This window comes from Aegilops tauschii, unplaced genomic scaffold (genome assembly GCF_002575655.3).
Source record: "Aegilops tauschii subsp. strangulata cultivar AL8/78 unplaced genomic scaffold, Aet v6.0 ptg001048l_obj, whole genome shotgun sequence".
NCBI classification, from domain to species: Eukaryota; Viridiplantae; Streptophyta; class Magnoliopsida; order Poales; family Poaceae; genus Aegilops; species Aegilops tauschii.
In genome coordinates, this window is record NW_027333259.1 from 12498 (window position 1) to 36290 (window position 23793).

The 23793-nt window shown below is 47.8% G+C and overlaps 1 protein-coding gene and 1 pseudogene across 1 annotated transcript; one reads left to right on the plus strand and one right to left on the minus strand.

Moving 5' to 3' along the window:
- Positions 1–13792: 13792 nt before the first annotated feature.
- On the plus strand, positions 13793–15729 carry LOC109751377 (putative F-box protein At2g16290; annotated as a pseudogene).
- A 112-nt stretch (positions 15730–15841) lies between these two features.
- Positions 15842–21478, minus strand: LOC120972184 (uncharacterized). The gene is made up of 2 exons (XM_040397976.3): positions 21140–21478; positions 15842–17216 (listed from the first exon to the last, which is right to left on the minus strand). The coding sequence occupies exons 1-2, from the start codon at positions 21258–21260 to the stop codon at positions 16108–16110; spliced, it is 1230 nt and encodes a 409-aa protein (XP_040253910.2). The 5' UTR covers positions 21261–21478; the 3' UTR covers positions 15842–16107.
- Positions 21479–23793: the final 2315 nt, after the last annotated feature.

Here is a 23793-nt window from a genome sequence, read left to right on the forward strand (position 1 = left end):
GGGTGGGGAGCAAATTTCTTCGTCGTCCGCATCCCATTCTAGCCGGATATAGTTCGTCCAAGGTTCTTCTGACAAGGAGAGAGACCTTAATGAATTTAGCACATCGCCAAAAGGCGAGTGCTGAAAGATATCCGCGGAGGTAAACTCCATGATCGGCGCCCAATCAGATTCGATAGGCGCGGACGCTAGCGGCTAGGAGCCCATGGCCGGGGACAAATCCAGTGGTTCGACAGCACGGGTCTCGTAGGAGGCGAAGTCGGTATTCGGCGCTATCGCCACTGAGTGTGCGGCCTCCGTGGCGGGGTCCATCCACCCGTCCATAGATGGCACAATTTGTTCCGGATTGAAGGCCGGAGTAGTTGCAGGTGTGATCTCCCGAACACTGTCCGACGGCAGAGCTAAATCATGCTCGTCGTGATTGTGCGGCGCACCTGACGTGGGTTCGAATCCGTCGAAGGTCAAGTCCTCGCGGATGTCGGCAGTGTAGTTCAAGTTTCCAAATCTGACCTAATGGCCAGGGGCGTAGCTTTCGATCTGCTCCAGATGGCCAAGCGAATTGGCCCGCAGTACGAAGCCGCCGAATACGAAGATCTGTCCGGGGAGGAAAACCTCACCCTGGATCGCATCGTTGCCGATGATTGAAGGAGCCATCAAGCCTTATGGTGACGGCACAGTGGAACTCTCAATGAAAGCACCAATGTCGGTGTCAAAACCGGCGGATCTCGGGTAGGGGGTCCCGAACTGTGCGTCTAAGGCGGATGGTAACAGGAGGCGGGGGACACAATGTTTACCCAGGTTCGGGCCCTCTCGATGGAGGTAATACCCTACTTCCTGCTTGATTGATCTTGATGATATGAGTATTACAAGAGTTGATCTACCATGAGATCGTAGAGGCTAAACCCTAGAAGCTAGCCTATGGTATGATTGTTGTTGTCCTACGGACTAAACCCTCCGGTTTATATAGACACCGGAGGGGGCTAGGGTTACACAGAGTCGGTTACAAGGAAAGAGATCTACATATCCGTATCGCCAAGCTTGCCTTCCACGCCAAGGAGAGTCCCATCCGGACACGGGACGAAGTCTTCAATCTTGTATCTTCATAGTCCAACAGTTCGGCCAAAGGATATACTCCGGCTGTCCGAGGACCCCCTAATCCAGGACTCCCTCAGACCCATTTAAGTGTTGGGCCAATTTCCGGCCCGGTGTGTCTTTCAGCCTGGTGACGGCCCATATATCTGTTGGGCCATTTGTAGTCGAACCTGAGTTTTGGCCTTTTAGTGACCCGTTTAAGTGTTGGGCCAATTCCCAGCCCTGTGTGCCTTTCAGCCTGTTAACGGACCATAAATGAGTTGGGCCATTTGTAGTCGGACTTGAGTTTTGGCCTTTTAACAGCCCATGCCCTTCATGGTCCAATACCAGCCCGGTTTCTCTTTCGGCCTGCTAAAGGCCCACAACACAGTTGGGCCATTTACAATACGACCTGACTTTCGGCCTCTTAGCGGCCCATGCTCTTCATGGTCCAGTACAAGCCCGCTGTCTCTTTCGGCCTGCTAAAGGCCCACTGTATAGTTGGGCCATATGTAGCCCGAACTTAGTAAGGGCCTGTTAACGGCCCGTGAAATCAATTGGGCCCACCTGTTGCCCGCTTCGATGTCAGCCTGTTAACGACCCAGGAGTTAAGAGGGCCGACCATAAACTTTCGGCCTGGTAACGGCCTATTAACTTAATGGGCCCACTGATGTTCGTACATGTCTTTAGGCCAAATTAGATAATTTGAGCCCATTACGACGAGCAATTATGCACAGGACCAAAACATACAGGGAAAAACGTTGCACATCCAGCATATATTACAGGAAATTACATCCGCTGGCAATCAAAGATTGATGCCAGTGCAAATAAATGAACAGAACCTAACGATCTACAACGTCACAATCCGCAACCTCAGCACGGACGACGCCCATAAGCATGTGGGCAAGTTTTTGCTGCTTTGCTACACTGTCTCTGAAAACATTGATCAGTTGTTGTGTCGCACGACTCTGCACCTCTGATTCCTCCACCATTTCCATCATTCCTTCAGCCATTAATTGGTTCACAAACATACATTTTTTCCGTTGCATTCGCGACAGAGGATACTGACCAGATTCAGATGGCGATTTTGGCAGGCTTGTATTATTGATAGTGGAGAGTGTCTCAACCACTTCATCATAACATGAATTAGGAGGGGAACCAAATAGATTAATCATGAGTTATTGGCATATTACCTGGCCTAGATTTATTGGAAAGAAACAATGGGGTTGCCTTGCTGTTTTCAGAGTTTGTCTTCTTATCTTCAGCAGCCTGCACCAAATTAAGACACTAGCATTGCTATCATTGGCCAAGTCAGGTAATAGGAAAGCAAAATTGGCACAACGAACATTTGGGCAACTAGCCAACACCAAATTAACACAATATGGCACAGCTATCATCAGCCAGGTAAGGTAATACGAAAGCAACATTGACACAATGAATGAATGGGCAACCAGAGCAGCACTACAATTCAGTAATGTGCAAGATATGAGATAGTACACTCATGCAACTCAGTATCCAAAACTACCAGGCAGTTTTCTTTACAAAAATCAACATTGGCGCCTTTAACATTTTGCTACAACTAATTTTAGATCAGACAAAGGTTGGATTCACGCCGATTAACAAAATACATGCTGATGTAAAAATATAGTGATATACAATAGGTACTTACATTAGCATTGGAGCACAGAGAATTCCCACAAGATATTTTCCTCGAATACAATCCCAATGAAGGAAATCTTCTATCATTTAACCTTATTTTCTAAAAGAGAGATGGGTAAGAAACATGTAGAAAATATGATCAGAATGCTATAAAATTTCATGATGCAAGGATACGCACACGCTTCTTAGAATGGAGTTGACATTCTTTTGCTGGACTGGAGCAGACTAGTTCTTTGGCCACTGGAATCTGCTTATTATCAGTTGGAGTTGGGTTTCTCTGTGCTGGAGCAGTATCTATGAAAAATGGAGTTGGTTTATTATCTCCTGGCGTTTGGATCTTTTTCAAAGACCTGGTTTGTAACCCTTCAGATTCTAACATAGCTGTCTTCCCCTTGCATGCCTTATATAGAAGAATGGTGCTTCAATTATAAAACATGATACATCAAAGATGGAAAAGGTACTGAAGAATAGAAAGGCATGACATATTGACATGTATTCCCTCCATCCGGAAATAAATGGATGGGTCTAGGCATATTTCAGTTCTAGATACATCCAGTTTTATCCATTTCTGTGACATGTAATCCGGACGAAGGGAGTATGATGTAAGAGCTAGGGATACGACAGGACAACACAGTAAAAAAACACTGAAAACCCACTGCAGAACCAAAGTAATCAAACACACTGATATGAGATAGTACACTCATGCAGCTCGGGATGCAAAACTCCCAGGCAATTTTCCTTACAAAAATCAACATTGTGGCCTTTAATCATACATTTTTCTACAACTAAATTTAGATCAGATAAAGGTTGGATTCACGCCGATTAACAAAATGCATGCTGATGTAAAAATATAGTGATATACAACAGGTACTTACATCTGCATTGGAGTACAGAGAATTCCTGCAAGAATCTTTTCTCACAAACGATACCAGTGCAGAAATTCTTCTATCTGTTAAGCTTATTTTCTAAAAGAGAGATGGGTAAGAAACATGTAGAAAATATGATCAGCATGCTATAAAATTTCATGATGCAAGGATACGCACACGCTTCTTAGAATGGAGTTGACATATTTTTGCTGGACTGGAGCGGACTAGTTCTTTGGCCACTGGATTCTGCTTATTATCAGTAGGAGTTGGGTTTCTCTGTGCTGGAGCAGTATCTATAAAAATTGGAGTTGGTTTATTATCTCCTGGCGTTTGGATCTTTTGCAAAGACCTGGTTTGTAACCCTTTAGATTCTAACATAGTCGTCTTCCCCTTGCATGCCTTGTATAGAAGAATGGTGCTTCAATTATAAAACATGCTACAGCAGAGAGATGGAATAGGTACTGAAGAATAGAAAGGCATGACATATTGACATGTATTCCCTCCATCCGGAAAAAAATGGATGGGTCTAGGCGTATTTCAGTTCTAGATACATCCTTTTTTATCCATTTCGGCAACATGTAATCCGGACGGAGGGCGTATGGTGTAAGAGCTAGGGATGCGACAGGACAACACAGTAAAAAAACTAGTTGAATGTAAAACTGTATGCTAGCGGAATACGTATAGAAAAAACTAAGGCAACATACACGTGTATGATTGGGAAACTAAGATGGCATTGCAACAGAGCACTAGAACAACACTTCAATGTAAAAAAAACATGGTATGGTAGACAGATGAAGTACATACTGATGAATAACAATGCATAAGATGGGCTGTAAATTATTAGAAATAATGGCAGATGGGTTGTATGCTGTTTTCCACATATTTGAGGCTTACCTAAAAAAAGGTTGACGCACAAGCAGTGACTGTTGATGTCCATCCAACAGCCATCGTGCTTCTTCAATCTTTGCTCTTCCTGCTCCAGCCGCTCAAACAAGCGCCGGTAGGACTGCCTGCTCCCTCCTCCCCGTGGCCGGTTGTGCTGCCGCGTAGGCCTCACCGCCCCACCGTACTCCCATCTCTGGCCTAGCCATCCCTCTACTCACCCACACCTGCTGTTATTCTCCGGCGACGGCAGAAGAACCAGTAAACCCTCGTAGAGTCGTACTCCCCTCCGTGTGGGAAACAACTGCCGAGTCTTCCCTGCCTCCGTGTCGTTCCCTTCCTAGGTCTCGCCGTCGTCCACCGCCCTGGTGCTCTCGGCGCGGCCTGGTCAACGTGGTCAACGACCGACATGCATCTGAAGTGGACTGTACGTGGAGAGGCTGACAGCTGGGTCCATGGCCGCACGCAAGGAAATGCCTCCTTATTACGCGCAAAATAATGATTCCTCCACCTGATATCTGGGACCCACCGAAAGGGCCTCTGTATTTTGCGAAAAAACGTTACCGCCGCTGACAGCTCGGACCCACCAGCTATATCTTCGCACGCAAGGAAGTGCGTCCTTATTACGCACAAAAAAATGAATACCCCCCCTGCTAGCTGGGACCACAGTATAGTGGCAGGCTGACTTGTGGGCCTACTAAGTTGACGGGGACGAAGGGCTTTGTCAACTTAGTCAATATGCACGATTCTAGCTCCAGTGACCGTACGATGTCCATCCAACGGCCGTGGTGCTTCTTCAACCTCTGGTCTTTTTGCTCCAGCCGCCCAAACCAGCGCGGTCGTGCCTCGTGCTCCTGCCTCCCGTGGCCGGCTGCGATGCGGTGGAGGCCTCACCGCCCCTACTACTCCCACCGCTGGCCAGGCCATCCCTCTACTCACCCACACCCTATCTTATTCTGCGGCGACGGCAGCCTCACACCGCAGCGAACCAGTGAACCCTCATACTCCTTTACGCGTGGGCATCCACTGTCGCGTCTTCCCCGGCTCCGCGTCGTCCCCTTCCTAGGCCTCGCCGTCGTCCACCGCCCTGGTGCTCTCGGCGCGGCGCGGTCAACGTGGTCAAGGAACGACTTCCATCGAAAGAGTATTGTACGTGGAGAGGCTTACAGCTGGGTCCACGGCAGCCACAAGGAAGTGCCTCCTTATTACGCGGAAAATAATTATTCCTCCACCTGACAGCAGGGACCCACCGGACGGCCACCGTATTTAGCGAAAAAAATGTTTCCCCTGACTGCTGGGACCCACCGGACGGGCCACCGTATTTCGTGAAAAAAACGTTCCCCCCGCTGTCAGCTCGGACCCACCGGAAGTGCCGCCTTATTAAGCACACAAAAATGAATACTCCCCCTGCTAGTTGGGACCCACCTTGGTGGGTGGCTGACTTGTGGGCCTACTAAGTTGACTGGGATGGAGTGCTTTGTCAACTTAGTCAATATGAACGATTCTAGCTCAAGTGACCGTACGATGTCCATCCAACGGCCATAGTGCTTCTTCAATCTCTGGTCTTCTTGCTCCAGCTGTCCAAAGCAGCGCCGGTCGTGCCGCATGCTCTTGCCTCCCGTGGCTGGCTGTGCTGCCGCGGAGGCCTCACCACCCCCTACTATTCCCACCGCTGGCCAGGCCCTGCGGCGACGGCAGCCTCACATCGCAGCCGAACCAGTGAACCCTCGTACTCCTCTCCGCGCGGGCTTCCACTGCCGCGTCTTCCCCGGCTCCGCATCGTCCCCTTCCAAGGCCTCGCCGTCGTCCACCGCCCTGGTACTCTTGGTGCGGCGTGGTCAACGTGGTCAAGGAACGACTTCCATCGAAAGAGTATTGTACGTGGAGAGGCTGACAGCTGGACCCACGGCAGCCACAAGGAAGTGCCTCCTTATTACGCGGAAAATAATTATTCCTTCACCTGACAGCAGGGACCCACCGGACGGGCCACCGTATTTGGCGAAAAAAACGTTTCCCCCTGACTGCTGGGACCCACCGGACGGGCCACCATATTTCGTGAAAAAAAGTTCCCCCCGCTGTCAGCTCGGACCCACCGGAAGTGTCGCCTTATTACGCACACAAAAATGAATACTCCCCCTGCTAGTTGGGACCCACCTTGGTGGGTGGCTGACTTGTGGGCCTACTAAGTTGACTGGGACGGAGTGCTTTGTCAACTTAGTCAATATGAACGATTCTAGCTCCAGTGACCGTACGATGTCCATCCAACGGCTGTAGTGCTTCTTCAAACTCTGGTCTTCTTGCTCCAGCTGCCCAAAGCAGCGCCGGTCGTGCCGCATGCTCCTGCCTTCCGTGGCCGGCTATGCTGCCGCGGAGGCCTCACTGCCCCCTACTATTCCCACCGCTGGCCAGGCCCTGCGGCGACGGCAGCCTCACATCACAGCCGAACCAGTGAACCCTCGTACTCTTCTCCGCGCGGGCTTCCACTGTCGCGTCTTCCCCGGCTCCGCGTCATCCCCTTTCTAGGCCTCGTCGTCGTCCATCGCCCTGGTGCTCTCGGCGCGGCATGGTCAACGTGGTCACGGAACAACTTCCATCGGAAGAGTACTGTACGTGGAGAGACTGACAGCTGGGTCCACGGCCGCAGCAAGGAAGTGCCTTCTTATTACGCGCAAAATAATTATTCCTCCACCTGACAGCGGGGACCCACCGGACGGGCCACCGTATTTCGCGAAAAAAACGTTTCCCCCTGACTACTGGGACCCACCAGCTACAATTCGCACGCAAGGAAGTGCGTCCGGGCAAAAAAAAAAACGATTCGCCCCCTGACTGTTGGGACCCACCAGCTACATCTTCGCATGCAAGAAAGTGTCTGACAGTCGGGACCCACCTGGTCGAAGCGTACGTAGCGTTGTCATTCTGGTCGCGAACGTGTACGTACATACTGGTCGATGTAGACGCGCGCACGTGTCGTAGTAGAGGCGCGCACGTAGCATGTACACGTACGTACAGCGGCCAGGGTGCAAGAAAGTAAATACGGCCATGTACGTACATACGGGCGGGGTCTCGAACGCCTACTCGCGCGTACGTACGGCCAGGGCTCGTGTATATGGTTGGGTCAGAACGGAGAAACTGCGTCGTCGTCGTGTTCATGGGGAGCCAACCGGCTGGGTCGGAACGGAATGCGTCGTCGTGTTCATCGGGAGGGCTTGGACGGAACAGTAGATGGAAACGAGGCCTGGCATACCGCAGAACGGAGGAAACGGCCTTGTGTTCGACCGGCCATGTTCAAAACGGGATCCTGTTCATCAAGAGGGGTCTGGCGTACCGCAAAACGAAGGAAACGGACCTCCTACGGTCCAAACGGGGGTCCTGTTGATCGGGAGGGGTGTGGCGTACCGCAAAACGGAGGAAACAGACTTGTGTTGGAGCGCTACGGTCGAAACGGGGGTCCTGTTCATTGGGAGAGGTGTGGCGTACCGCAAAACAGGACTCCACAGGATACTGTTCATCTCCACCGTCGACCCCCTCCAGCCTCCATGGGCTATTGTTCATCCACCATCGACCTCCTCCAACCTCCACCTGCGACTGTTCATCCACGGGCTCATGTTCATCCAGCCTCCACCGTGCGCTACTCCACCGGCTACTGTTCAACCAGCCCTCTCCACGGGCTCCTGTTCAACCACCCCTCCACGGTCTACTGTTCATCCAGCCCTCCACCATCTACTGTTTTTCCTGCCCTCCACGGGGTGGTCCTGTTCATCCTGCCATCCACGGGGTCCTGTTCATCCAGCCCCAACCGGCTCGATCGATCGGGGTCCTGTTCATCCAGAGGCAACACCATGGGGTCCTGTTCATCCACCCCCACTGGGAACTGTTCATCCAAACCCCCCCCCCCCCAGCAACGCTCACTGTTCATCTAGAGGCAGCATCGATCGGCTTCAGTTAGCCGCAGTAGCGAACGAATCGCTCGATCGGGTTCAGTTAACAGCCATCGATTGATCGCTCGGGTTCAGTAATGCGTAGCCTGCAGTGCAATCGCTCAGGTTCAGTTAGAGCCCAACGCCTCGCACCTACGCGCGTGCGTGTACGAGAGAAACGCGCATCGCTCGGTCCCGACCACCCACCGTAACCGGGAACACCCCGATATTTTCCTCGCCCTCGCTTCTACCACGGTTTTTCCGTCATGGACGGCCCAAAGAAGGTCATGCAGCTGCGCCTCCGGCCCGCCCAGTACGAAAAGCCCATTTTCTGTCATGATTTTTTGTCAAAGAAGTAGGACCCCACCACATCTATGATGATACCGGGTTTTGTCACAATTAAAATCATAGAAGTGCCATAAGTATGACAGAAATTTTTTTCGTTCGGCCCAAAATGTCACGGATGTGTCTGTTTTTTGTAGTGCCCCCTCTAGGCGACATCCACGTCCTTTCAACTGACATCTAGTACTGATACTGATAGACTGTATGTTGTTGCCTGCATTGGTGTATTTATGTGTGCACATTAACTTTGAGGTAGAGTGCCAAGGTTGGGTGGTGAAGTAGGTAATAATCGTTATCCTCTCAATTCGACCGCTTCCTCGCTTGAGTGAACAATCGTGTGCCCAAGCCGCATAGGGTTGCAAAGGGCGACGATGGCGCAGTAGTGTGCACAAGAAAAAGGGATTAACCAAGTGATTAGATGGTCGTTGTCCACGAGTCCATATTCCTGATGCGAGTGAGCCTATGCCTAGCATGTTGGGTCATTGGTACAAGGCCCATTAGGCCTTGTACTATGCAATGTGTGCTTAAGGAGGTGCTTAGTAAGATAAATCGATTTACCTTATGAGTGATTTGGTATGCAAGGAGGAAAACAATTCATGAGAACATCCTTTACTCGACTAATGGATTCCTTAACTCGTACTTATTAGAGTTGAATGGATTGCTGAGTTCAACCAGTGCAAGACCACAATCGGTGACCAACTTAATGTTGACGCTACTGTAGCTTGGTCGAGCAAGCAAGGGTTTTTTGATGTCATATGACAAGATAGTGGATGAAATTACCTAGGCGCATTCGTAATTGTTTTCAGAGGTGTCTCAGACCCGACCATGCTGGGGATTTTTGGCCTGCAGGGAAGCTCTTGCACTAGCGCAAGACTTGTATTACTTGATCTTTATATAACTTATGATTGCAAGATGGTGGTACAAGATATTTCTGCACACTGGGAAGGTATAGATCCATCATTAGAGAGATTCAAACATTGTCTTGATCCGTTATTTCTTATGAGTTTGCTTCGAGGAAATAAGTTGTAATTTTGAAACTCAAAACTTAGCTAAGTTTGCTCTATCTTTGGATGTGGGGCGCCATCTGTGACTTGATACCCCGATCATGTAATTGTTCGCGTAAAAATTCTTGATCAATAAAGCTTATCAACTTGCCCTAAAAAGGTGAAATAAATTGAGTTTGGAATTGGTGCTCAAAATACCCGCTAATAAAAAGGTTGTAATTTCATTCATGAAAGCAGGAGGAGGAATTTTCAAGTAGATAATCCAGCTAAATGTTCTCATGTCTTTAGATATTGGAAGATATGTTTGGCTCTTGGAGCCTCATGACATTGTAACAATTCCTATTAACCTCATTGGGCGATAAAAAAACAATCGTTGTACCCTAAAAAAAATTACCCCCGAATAAACAAGTTTGTAGACAATGGACTTTGGAGTTCGTTCTCATGAACTGCTCAATGCCGTGCCTACCAAATAGCCCATGGAGTCACCAACACTTCCACAAAGAGTTCATTGTGTAGGAAATTACATAGTTCAAACAACAACCACTTAGCATCGGGAGTTTCATCGCTAAATAGAGGAAGAGTGATATCATCCTCAGGAAGCACCCACACACTTGCCAAATTGGAATCGAGGAGAGCATGTCATTCATTGTGGATCAGGCACACAACTGAAAGGGGTATGTGCTTGCAGACTCTTTCCTCGCCGGTCCGTAGCGAGCCAAACCTCATGCAAAAAATGCAAGGTTTGGAGGTATCTTTACCTTCCGGAGTCTCTTCCAGCTAATTTCTTACTTCTCAAGATTCAATGCTTCCATTGCTCCCTGAAGCCACCCCTCTCATCTTAGCTTTGTTTTGAAACCATTCGACATGTTGAACGGATAGTCAAACACTCAGTCTCCTAGGCACCAAACATATGAAATCAGAGACCAACGTAGACGGGCTAACACATAAATGGACCAAATGGGCACACCATGCAATCCCTCAGGAGCCTGTATTCATTCTAAGTTTACGCGAACAAAATTGGGGTCGCACTTTGCCATTGTCAAGTTTCCTGTTTTGTTTTTTAACGCAATATGTCAAGTTGCTTGTTGCGTGATATGCAAGTGTCCATCGTGCCATGCTCATGCATGTTTGTCTTAGTTTCAGTTGGCTTCGAATCACCTATGAAATAACTTCATTGGCAAAACTAACACACACTGAAGTACACTCCGAAGTGCATCACGCAATTGCACTGAAAATGGCCCGACTGCATATTCAACTTCACTGAAAATGGCCGATTTCAAATAGCTATTTTCAGCTTGATTTTTTCCTTTGAAAACCTGTTGCCCAAAGCTAAAACAAGAATGGCCTAGTCTATCATCCCTGGGCCGGTGCTATAACCTGAAGAAGGAAATATTGAGGTTGGAAAAAAAACTGGTTTATGGCGGGACCTCCTAGGCGGGGCTTTAAGCACAGGCTAGGGGAGATAGCGCCCACGTGCCCGCAAACTAGGTTGGCCCAGGTCGCCTTGTTTACTCGCCCATGACGCCTCGTTCGCTCAATCACGGTTGACCGATTGACAATTGACCAGCTGGCCGGTCAACCATAAACTTTTTAAAAAATTAACAAAAATTCCGATAAATAAAAAAAATCGTGAATTGAAAAATGCTCGTTAATTAAAGTTCAAAGACTTCATAAAAAGTTCATCAAAATTGAAAAATAAAGTTCACAAAATTGAGAAATTTTCATCTATTTTGGAAAAAAATTCATTGATTTTGAAAAAAAATCAATTTCAAGAGAAAGTTCATTGATTTTGAAACAAAATTAACAAATTTGTAAAAATGTTCATCAATTTTGAAAAAAAATCATAAATTTGAAAAAAGTTGATCAATTTTGGAAAAAAGTTCATGAATTTAAAAAAACACAAATTTGAAAAAGAAATTATGCATTTAGGAAAAAAGAAAAGGAGGAAAATGAACAAAACCATGCCAAGAAAAAACCCGAACAGAACCGTTCCAAGAAATAAGAAAAAAATAAAAGAAAGAAGAAAAGAAGGAAAAAGCTCTAACTAAATACCAAAAGGTGAGGCAGCTGGGTGGTTAGTGGAGCGTGTACATGGAAGCTAAGATCGGCGGTTCGAATCAAGCCCTTGAGCGCAGTTTTTGGTCTTTTAAAACAGAACAAAAAAATGAAGATGGGCTGACCCACGCAGAGGAGAAGGTGTGCGCCCGATTGCGGAAATAGAAGGAACGGGCGCTTAAGGCGCCATTTAGGAATTGTCGTTTACGTCTATGGTACTCGTTGGAGAGCTGGAAGAAACGGCGGCGCGCATTGAGGCGCCGCCGCGGGAGATCATGTGCATCCTTCTTCCTCGACGTCATCAGGCGCTGCAGACTCGTCCTCGCCGATGTAATATCCCCAAGCCCTACCTCGTCATGTCCTCTCCCCCTCCACCTCTCTCTCCCTTCCCTCCGTCTTTCTCTTCTGAAAGTTCCTCCAAGTTCTTCTGCACTTCCGGCACCCCGGCCCGACCAAGCTTCCTCCATGAACCCATCAAATTTATCACGAGTCCCCCACATCTTCTCGTAGCGGAACAACCTGGGCATCCAAGCCGAACGCCTCGTAGGCCAACTCCAACAGGCGACCCCATTTGGTCTGGCTCTGTCCGTTTAGGTTGAAACAAATAAATGGGATGGCCCAACGCGCCGGAGCAAGAACAAATCTTGTCCATCTCGACCCAAATCCAGATCGAATATGGGTCGGATTTGCGTGAAACCGGACAATGGACGGACACACACGCGGCTTCTCGTCGTCCGCCCAGTCCTGCATGCCGGCCCCCAACCACTTCCCACCACCTACATTTACGCCACACGCCTGGGACAGGCCCGCCTATCAGCCAGTGAACCTCCCCCAAGCGTCCTTTTTAATGACGAAGTCGTGGACCAATCGTCCACATCCTCGTCCCCATGGCATATTCCCGCTTTCACACTCGTCCTGCCCCCTTGAACCCCGACCAACCCTAGACCATGCCGTCGGGCGGCCATGGCCAAGCCAGGGAAGCACGACACTGAGGCATCATCTTCTTTAGGCCCGCGCGCCGCCGCTGGCTTGACCATCGCTCGGCGCGCCGCCGGGACACGGACCACCCATATGTGAAGGTGGAGGTGTGCCAGCACTACTGGGATACCTCCACCCTGTTGGCGTGGTCGGACGCCCACCTACCGACCGGCTGGCACATGAGCCCGGATCGGGTGCCAGTGTCGGCCATTCTGGTGACCGGTCACATGCGACTCATCGAGATCAACCACCGCCGTGCCTTGTTGCCGCCGAATCTCGTCGATGATCCCAGGTACATCGACACATCCTCAATTTGGGTCACTTTGTTCTGGGATGAGTACGAAGTGCGCCAGCAGGCCTTTTTTGGTGGCCATCCTAGCCTAGTGCAGTCACGTTTTAGGGCATTGTGTCCTCCAATCCCTCCCCGTTTGCGCTTTAGGGCACGACTGAGCGGACATGCGCCCTCGCCACCCCAACCACCACCAGATCCACATCAGCCCATGACGGTCGAGGAGGAGAAGGAGCTGGTGAGGAGGGCCGTGACGGACTCGGTGATGGAGTTTGAGAACGCCTAGTGGGATGGTCTGGAGGTGCAAATCGCGCTTTCGGCCGCCGGGGATGTTGTCATCCCCGAGCTGGAGGAGGTAGACGATGCGGAACCCTAGTGGAACTCGGCGGTGGTGGGCCAGTCCTGGTTGTGGACTTCGACCTTGTCGTGCACGCCAGAGTTGGTGTCTGCGTCAGGCGTCAGCCGTGTTGGTTGGCACCGACACATGATCACCGCTCCACGTGCCACCGCCGCCGCCCCCTGCAGTGCAGCCACCATAAGTGCCACCAGCCCACCTGTGGCAGTCACCTCCCTTCGTCGACCTTAGCACGGACGAGGAAGACTGCAGCCAAGACAGTGGCGACGCCATGCAGTGAAGACGGCGGCGACGGCTTGTTTTTTTCTTTAATAATTTTGAGTTTAAGTTCGATGCATGATGAATAGTTCGACCATGACTTTTGAGCGTTAATGTAATACTCCCTCCGTCCCAAAATTCTTGTCTTAAATTTGTCCAAACACAGATGTATCAGGTCATGCCTAACCTTTTTCTTGAATTTTGTGTCGCACAGGGAGAGCGCCATCGTGCAAGTAATGGCCAACAGGACATGTTCTGCTTCTGTCTCCTCACTCTTTGCTTCATCTCGGCCACAAGGATGGGCAGAGCTCCCGGACGACCTGCTCCGACCCGTTGTCGCTCTACTACGTTTGTTCCGTGACCTCCTCGCCTTCGGTACCACTTGTCGTCATTGGTGTGATCTTCTCTCAGCACACAGGTCTTCTGTCCAGCCTCTGCTCCTCCACCCCAATCTCCGTACCGACGATGGACAGTCTCTCTCGCATAACTGTTGGACCTTATTCCACAAATGCACATGGAGATTGGCTGACCCTGCTGCCACCTCATCTTCTCGCAGTTTTCTTTCCTTGAGTGACCTCAGAAGCATGACCTTTCTGCACTGCTCCTACGGTCAGCTCATCTTCTACCACAACAATGGGTTCCATATTGTTAACCCATTCACTGGCGCTAAGGTTGGTCCTCCTTCCCTCCGGTCAGTTCCCTTCACTTGTATCAGCTATGTCACCTTAACTGCTCCTGTTGCATCTGCTGACTCGCATCTCCTTGTCAGTGCTGGAGCCTATCTGTTCCTGTGGCGCATCGGGGGCGACTCTTGGACAAAACACAGTCCTAAAGTTGGTCGTTTTTTGATTGAACAAAGTGTGGCCTTCAAGGGCAAGACATATGCCCTAGGGTCTTTCGGGTGGTTCTACATCATTCACTTGTCACCCAGTCTCATTATTCAGAAGTTTAAAATTGTGTTTGAGGAAGATATAACCGAAGATCTCTATTCGGCAAATGACAAGGCATGGTTAGTGGTTTGTGGTGATGCACTTCTCTTGATCAAACTTGTGGAGGCGGGAAGAGGGATGCGCTCGGAGGCCTTCCAGTTCATGGCCTTCAAGCTTGAGTCATTCGACACCATGACCAAGAAGGCAAGGTGGGTGAAAGTGAACAAGTTAGATAACTGGGCCATCTTTATCAGCGTTGACGAGCGGTGCGAGGCGTTGTCGTGCATGAACCCGGAGGGATGGGGAGGAAGGAGCAACCACATATACTTCCCAAGTTATCAGTCTGAAAAACCTTGGGCTGCAGTCCAACTATGGAAAAAAATGTTATTACCGTTCGATGTGTTTGCAGCTCTTCAACACTGGAAGACGGTACCTGAAATTGGAGTCAACCTGGGTCTTTCCCGCGCGTTTCCTCGTTCCGGCCTGCGATGATCTTACGGCTGTGAGTGTGGTTGGTGATTGGCTTCTGATACAGCTTTGGTGGGAGGATTCTACAATGTTGCAGTCGCGGGATGAGTAGTTCACTGAATGTTCATTTCGAAATTTGCATTACAAACAGAAGTGTAGATTAAGCTATCAGATTATGTACTTTCCTCTTTTTTTCTGCGGTAATTACAAGGGACCCATATGTTTTATTTCTCATTTATTACAGATTGTGGAGTTTTCTTGTACCTGGGCACTTGATAACATGGGCTAGGTCTGTAACTTCCCGTTGATTATTCACGTGATGTGCTTGAGCATATGACAGTCTCATTGGGTGGAAATGTGAATATTGAGAACATAACTTGGGCAGAGCTACAATATTTTAACTGAACATTGTACGCCATTTTGGGCTAGAGAATTGCAAGGTCACCAAGAATTAGAGTGAGGATGCAAGTCCATAGCATCAGGTTAATATAAACTGCAAGTTCAGTCAACAAACATATAAGCAGCATATGTGCATTCAGCACAAATTTTATATTTCGCACAAACAAAAACTAGGCAGACAGAGTGTTCGACAACCAAACAGATCTACATTTGAACATAGCTTCAGCAAACAGCTCTGTGTGCATTTGATTATCTCTGTTTAAAAGGAGATCAAGCTACAAATAGATGTATAGACCAAACAAAGCACATAACTAAAATAAAAGCCCAGGCACATCTGACATGGTGCACACAAAAAAATGCTGAAGAGTGATATGAAAAACCAAGAAGCTAGTATTGTTTCAAGATGCAAACCCTTGTCTCTTGTATGCAAAACGGGAGTAATTAACAAGGTTCAGCGAAAACAGCAACATGTAGCACAAGTTTTGCCTCCAGGAATGTACACTGGGTGGCAAACAGAGATTATTACAAATTTTGATGTACTCCATTAAAGGAGCTGAAACTAGAAGGAACATAGCGACAAGAAGTCCCCAAGTGCAGCCAACGACAACAATACAACCGCGCACTGCAATGACACAATCTCATACCCAAGTTGCAAAGGATGTTGGACTGCGAGCAAGATAAGCATTGATCGTCGCAAAACAAGGTTCTGGCTCCAACTCCTCATTTTGGTTGCCATCTACTGGGTATGAAAATACTCGAGCGTTTTCATCCAGCTGATAGACAAGGCCACCCCTTAAACCCATTCTCTCTGGGTTCACTAAGAGTCGTGGCTGTCCAGTACGTTTCTTGCCAAAGAAGAACGCCCACTTCTTCAAGCCTCCCTCTTCCACGCTCACATACTTTGCAGGTTCAGTTGAGAAGTCAATGGAGAAGGCTTCCCCGTTACGACCAAGTAGGAGAAGTGTGTCTTCACAAGCCACTAAATTTCCAGAAACCACGTACAGGTCCATATAATCTCTGCAATCAACTCTTAGTACCTCAACATGAAACTGAGGTGCCAAATGCACGGTGTATAGTTTTTGACGCATCCTCATAATGACCCGGCCTTTGAAGGACACCATCTCCTTGATCAAATGTGCATTTAGAAAATCACAGTGCAACCAAGAGGGGCTCCCAACTCGCCAAGCGTACAGGCAGTGCGGGCTGCTGACAAATAGATATGAATCTGGTGATGCCTCTGGAGATATGAAGGTTATGTGGCATAGTTGACTCAGTGGGAAAGGTGGAGCTGCAACCGTAGTGCCAATGAGCACGTCCATAATGACAAGGGATCTGTCGTAGCAGAAAATTGCATGACCATAAGAACATTTGACGACTGCCATTTTGTCCAAAATACTTGGAGGGGTCAAGCGACACAACGGAGTACTTGGATATACAGGATCAATGAGCTCCCATGTGTTTCCAATGTTAGAGCCAGCTGAGCTTGTCTGGTCGGCACAGTTCCGGAAAATAACAGGTGGGAAGAGCTCGCCTAAGGTAGATTTGATTGACATGAATGCGGCATACCAGCTAGGGCAGGTGGCGATGAATGCAAGAAGGTCACGAGTTGAACCAAACAGGACAATGATGGAGTGCAATAATCCATGTGGTAGGTCTGTCCAGCCTTCGGGTCCAAACATGACACGGTGCACGGAGATGGGGCTGTTGGAGCTCCGGTTGATGTTTTGCATGATATCAGCTTCAAATTCTGCATTAAGGATCATGAAAGGACAACAATTTTAGCAATGGACTTGAGTTAACTATATAATATAAATTGCTATCACTATTTTAATTCACTTGGTACTACTACAGCTATGATAATTATACAAACACAATAGAAATGTCTGTAGAAACTATAAACATAATACACAATAGAGTAAAGACTACAGTATTGCCATCGAAATGTGCATTGGCCTCACGAAAATTCGATCATGATAAAATTCATCAACGTTTGAAAAGAAAAGGCAAGTTCTGTATTTCTCTTTCCACCGAATGTTATTTATATGTGTTGCGCAACAGATTTGGCTCTTGTCTCCACCTTGATTCCGGGCCCGCAGATACGCGATAACTTTCATCAACATTTGAAATTAAAAAGTGCAAGCAATATTGAAATTCTAAGATTGTTCTACACTGATAGTGGTAAACCCTTGAACTATTTCATATTTTTCATATAGTATAAACACAACAGGATCGCACATCCACCAACAACACATACACTCAGATCCCCAAATCATCCATGGCAGAGTCAGGCTAACAAGAACAAAAGTGTGATGAGCGCGTCAGAGGAGGACGGCCCCAATGGGGGTGATGGCGGGCCAAGGAAGATGATCTTGGGCAGCCTTGCACGGTGGAGAACTCTGTCTGACCGTGGACCATGGCACCGGTCAGCGAATATATATACTCGGCCAACCCACGAGACCATGTCCTACATGGAAATTCACTTAACCTAGATCACATCGTATACTACACATTTGGACTCAAGCTTGACTCAAACACGTGAACTCCTACTAGTACATGTACATGACTTTGGTTAGTCTCCAAAGAACTAAAGCCACGTGACATGCAAGCGCCAACTACATCATGTTCCAAACAAAACAATTAAGATTATGCTAACACTAGCGTCAGCCCCTACACCACCAATGATTGTCATGGGTTCCCAACTCCAGCAGGAGGTGGGGAAGGTCTCGTCCATGATACCGGCAATCACTCCAAAACTGCTTGTATGTACAAATCAGAGCAAGGGGGTAGAACTCAACATCAACTTGGTTCCTTCCCTTGTCGGGGCTGAACACGGAGGGCGGAGGTGATTCAAGGCCAGGCCTCCTCCATGAGTCCGGCAGCCAGCAAGGAAAATGAAGTGGGCGAAGTCAACCACAACAAGGCTCCTCCCCTACCCCCTGGAGCCGGTAACATGAAAGCCAAGCACCACAAAGATAAGAATAGCCTCAAGGGTAAGCCAAGGAAGTAAGTTGATCAACCCCTGGTGAACACCGAGGCGGTGTTGGGTAAATGCATGGGATGTGACAGTGAGTCTGGTAGTGAGTTTGTGGCGACACCTAGTTACAAGGGTCCTGGTCTGAACAAGAAGGCATGAGGTGAGGGTAATGGAGGTGGCATGAGCAACATAGGTGTGTTAGGCGGTAAGGAAGCTATCGGCCCATGGGTTGTCGATGAATGACATGTGATAAGGAAGGCACCTACGAGGAGAAATGAGTCACCTGATCTAGAACTGTTGGGGCCTCGGGCAGTCCCGGATAGTTGAAGAGCTAGTTTGCCTCGTGCACGCATATACCACTTGATGATTGTTTTACTTTTTGAAACTCAGCAATGTGAAAAGAGTTTCAATAATCTTAGGTGGATGCTAGGCTGCAGAATTGTATTGTTCATGATGGTAAGGGCAAGGGTGCCTTGTGTTGTTCTGAGATGAATGAACTAAAATAAAAAAGACTGGCATATGACCTGAGGTACATCGATGTCTTAATTCATGACGATTCCCATGGCCCGAAGTATCGGGCTACATGGTGAACCTAAGGAGTAAGGAAGGCGTCACATCTGGAGTTTACTCAAAAGAATAAAGCCAGATGCTCATGAACACTTGTTGATGATAGGTGATTTTTGTGAGACGATGTGGCAGTATGAGCACTTCTCAGTAGCTTGGATATCCGAGAGAAAAATACAATTTCAGAGAAGCCTTGTTCTAGTGTGATCTTCATCATTGGGGCTATAAGGGGCCATCCTGGACATACGATAATAAACCGTATGGCAAAAGCAATGTGACTGTCGGGTTGAAAGTGCAGTTGCATCGTCGTGTTGGTGTGATTTATTCAGAGTGAACAGCGGTACACACATATGCTCCAACCACTTTCCTCTATGGCTGCAATACGGAGACAGACCAAGGTGCATAGCAACGTGAAATCCTTCCGGTATGAGTAGATATGGGAAAGAGTATTGTCGCTGGAGGGAACTACTGAAGTCCCTAGACGATGACTGCACTAAGCTGGGAGTGCTGCAACAGGATGTTTAGTCCTGGACATGAAAGATTTTGGGTCCATGATAAGGACTACTCACTGGCTGAGAAGGAATATTATAGTCACATACTGAATGCACCATCTTATTGGGTTGCAGATGGTTGGGAAAGCATCTTAAGAAAGCAGGTCTTGGAGGGGAGGTTAATGCCTATCAAAATTGTTGGGGGAGCCTCGGTGTCTCTAAACTAATGTTTGTTGATGACGACCTTTTGTTCTTCAAGGCCATAGGAAGAGAGGTGAGGGTAGTGAAGGACACTCCAAATCTATTTCAAAGGTGTACATGATAGCTTCTTAGCCCAGCTAAATGGTATTTATTATTTAGTGAACACTGCCCGCCCCATGTCCAATAAGAGATAAAGGCCACCCTTGGTGTTGTGGCTTCCACTTTTCGAGAGTAAATATTTGGGTTTACCAACCCCAGAAGGTAGGATGTTTGCCTAGAATTTCAGTCGATCATGGAAAGGTTCACAAAAGTGTGCAAGGATTGGATTGAAAAGTATATGGCACATGCAGCTAAAGAGGTCTTGATCAAGTAAGTGGTTCAAGCACTTCCCACTTACTTCTTTGGATTGTTCAAATGTCCTTGGGCTTTTGTGATAAGTATGAAAAATTTATCTGGGACTTTAGGTGGGGCGATGAGTAAGGACATCACAAGTCCATTGGCTCTCCTGGTACCAACTGGTAAAACAAAAGAGAGGAGGTGTTCTGGGATTCTAGGATATGCATATGTTTAACCAAACTCTCTTGGCAAGGCAAGGGTGGAGACTGATTCACAAGCCAGATAGTTTATGTTCCAGAGTCTTGAAATCAGAATATTATCCTCGTGAGGATATTCTGGACATGGTCATTTCCTCGTATGCATCGTCGGCTTGGAGTTAAGATACTCAAGGAAGGCATCATCTGGCGTATATTGAATGGACGAAAAATCCAGATTCAGAGAGACAACTGGATTTTGAGACAGTATGGCCTCAGGTTGCCAAATTTGCTAGAAACTCAAGGTTGAGGTGGGTTAACCAGTTGATTGTCTTGATAAAAATGAATGGAATATTAACCTTGTCCTTAGGCTATTTTCTGATTTTGACTAGAGGAGATATTTCGCATAAATCACCCTTCTACGTGATGGATGACTTGCTTATAAACTGGCCACCCAACTCAAATTCAGGTACAGTTCCCCTGCTTCTAGCTCTTCAAGTGCGACATATAATTGGAGTATTTGGGATGTGATTTGGAGAGCTAAGGTTCCACAGAAGGTTAAGGTCTTTGGCTGGAGGTTGCTACTGGCTCACTGGCTACACAATTGTGTACATTTATAAAGGCTCTGAGTGTAACACCATTTGTGCTATTTCTGGTAACAATGTGGAGCATGAATTCCAATCTCCACAGAGGCTTTGAGATGTTGGCTAGTGTCCCATCAATACTTATTTTTTGAGGGAATTGATGTCCCATAAATACATAATGCCCCCGTCTAATGATTGCAATCAGTCTATGGTAATATACAAGTCTAGTGTTTTCCCTCAATAAAATAAAATAAACACAACTCGAAGATCACCTAATTTTTACCTTAATTTTTCTAGAAATAAACAGGGGCGAGTTCTTCCCCTACCTTCTTTGATGTTGACAGCGGAGGGCGAAGTGGAGGCAACAACTACCTTCTCCGATGCCCGTTGTGGTAAGACGTGGCCATCGGAGATAGTATGCTGCTTTCCTCCATCGCCAATCATCATGTTGGCTCCAGATCTGGGGGAAACAGACGCCTTCGACTGTGGTGACTCCAAATCTGGATGCGGCTGGTCGCCCACACCTAGGATTCTAGATCTGGACGGAAACACAGTAGTACCCCACGCGGTTGTCTCATCGCATCGTCACCGCTCAACCGTGGGCGGTTCTAGCGCAGTCGGTGTGGATGTCGAGGGGAAGGGGAAACGTGTGTGATGAGAGAGAGAGAGAGCGCGGGGGGGGGGGGGGGGGGGGGGGGGAGAGGAGAGGGGGAGAGTGGCGTGTGTGTTTGTTTGTTATAGAAAAGCTTTAGCGAAGTACCAAGGGGAACCTTGTCAAACTTCGAGTGATTTTTCTCGCTTTTGGCAACTTTATACCTTACTCACATTAGATGAACAAACTCTATTACTAAGAAAAGAGGGAGGCTAGATTGTGCATACTTGCGAACCGTGTACTCGCTTTTCGACTAGTTGTATTTTTCGGTTTGGGAAAGGGTGCAGTACCTTCTTGTTCCCATTAGAAGATTTGGTGAAGGCTTAATAAGAAATTAGGGAAGGCCCACCCTGAAATTCAACGGGAGAAGAGATTAGGTGGAGGCTTAATAGGAAATTAGGGAGCTCCCATCATGAAATTCTGGGGCAGATAGATTAGGTGGAGGCTTAATAGGAAGTTAGCAAGGGCCCTCCCTACTAATTCAGGGGAGTTTACGTGTAGATTATTTTGTGGTCCTGCATACCACAATAAGACCTCTCGTCCTCTCGTTTAAATTGCTCCGCCCTCTCCCACGTGGTGGGCCCACTTCTCACCTTGCCACTCCCAAAAAAGCGTGTCAGCTGAGAGTTGTGCGTGTTGGTCAGTTTGCTCGCTGGAGCGAGCTAGCAAACGCCCGTGTGTCAATGTGAGGTGCTCCCAACTGGCAAGGAGACGAATGACATCATGCAACATGCTCCGGCCGGCCATGATTCCTGTATACAAATAGTGAACCATCAGATGCCAATGCCCTTACCTTGCTGACTGGACACCCGCGGCTCCACTCCCAGACACAGGATGTCAGCGTGAGGTACTCCATGTCCTCCTAGAATTCTTTTAGCTCTTCGCCCATATTTTTATTCCTGTTTCTCCTTGTCAACCAAGACCCCTCTACTGAATTTCCCTTTGGCTTGAGAATGACGGTTGTGACCTCCATAACGATGCAACACTCTGTCACCCGACCTCTCCTCTTTGTCCTATGTGTCCTCCTTGCCGATGATAGCAAAGTGGACAACCCCAACGACGGTGATATCCGCTCGATGCCAAGGACAGGCGCCGCATGTAAGGGAATATCTGTGATCCGACACCCACAACACAATCCATAAGGATGCGTTTTCTTCCCATTGAAACCTTCTCTCCTAGCCGAAGATTGGCCCCCCTCGATCTTCTCGTCGGCATCCGCAGATGCAACTATCCTAATGGTCTATTAAGACTGAGTACAACGGAGCACCATTCAGATATGCCGCCAAGAAAGGCGATGGAGAAGCTTGTTGACCATTGCGCGTGCATGGGAGGGGGAGGGGGCAACCCAGTTTAGTAAACTGTAATAACAAGTTGTAGTGTTCATCACAATTATTGCATAAACATCTTTGATTAATTATAAAAAGATGATAATTCAAAACATCATATAAAATGCTATAAAACACACTCAAATAATCAATGCACTGGTAAAATCTCTAAAAAAATACTAAAATATTTAGCATAGTTTCCTTAGGGGGCGGCCCTCTCATTTAACTAGGCAGGCAAACCCAAGGAGCAAACACTCGTGAGATATGTAAGCATTTTGTAGTGAAAAAATAATAATGTTACCAACTAAAGAAAAAAGAAGCATGCATATAGAACACATGGGCAACGATGTACATCTGATCTTTTCAAAGGTATATGGAGGGGCACAAATATCAACATAGAATATGGAGTGAGTGGATCAAAGTTGACTGGGAGCAGAATCAATATCCGCAACATCGCATCTTTCAAAGGTTCCAAATACTCGCTGGCGTCACTAGTAACAAGTGTATCTGAATTATCATCTGGAAACAACAAAAGTTATCCAAAGATTCGTTTTCTGGGCGGTATTAACAGTGTCGGGTTCATCGAGAGATAACGAATCATGTTCATCTATGTTGAGTGTATTGATTCATTAGAAAACATAAGATAGACTAGGATTTCTCCTGCCTTCTTAACTTGTACTTCTATATATATATATATGCCCACGAGGCTCAAGCAATACAACAACTATTCCACCAAACCTCTCTTTCCCTTCTAACATGGTATCAGCCTAACCGATCCAAATCCTAGCCGTAGCCATCGCTTCCGCTCCTCGCGCCGCCCCCGGGACGGTCGGCCTTCATGACTGCCGCCGGGGGCCGCGCCGCCCATACCTAGGGTTCGTCCGCCGGTCCTGTTGACTGGCTGCCCTAGAGAGTCTTTTTCCCGATCTCTTGATCCGGGTTTTCTCTCTCCCGCCTGACACCTTAATCGGCGTTTTCTTTTTGGTTTTCCGATCTATAATTG

What these genes read in the sequence shown, in the direction of transcription:
- LOC120972184 (XM_040397976.3), bottom strand. Translation starts at nt 21,260, where the DNA reads ATGATGATTGGCGATGGAGGAAAGCAGCATACTATCTCCGATGGCCAC. An exon ending in CGCTGTCAACATCAAAGAAG is followed by an intron (nt 17,217 to 21,139) that starts GTAGGGGAAGAA and finishes TCCTTAATGCAG; the next exon opens with AATTTGAAGCTGATATCATG.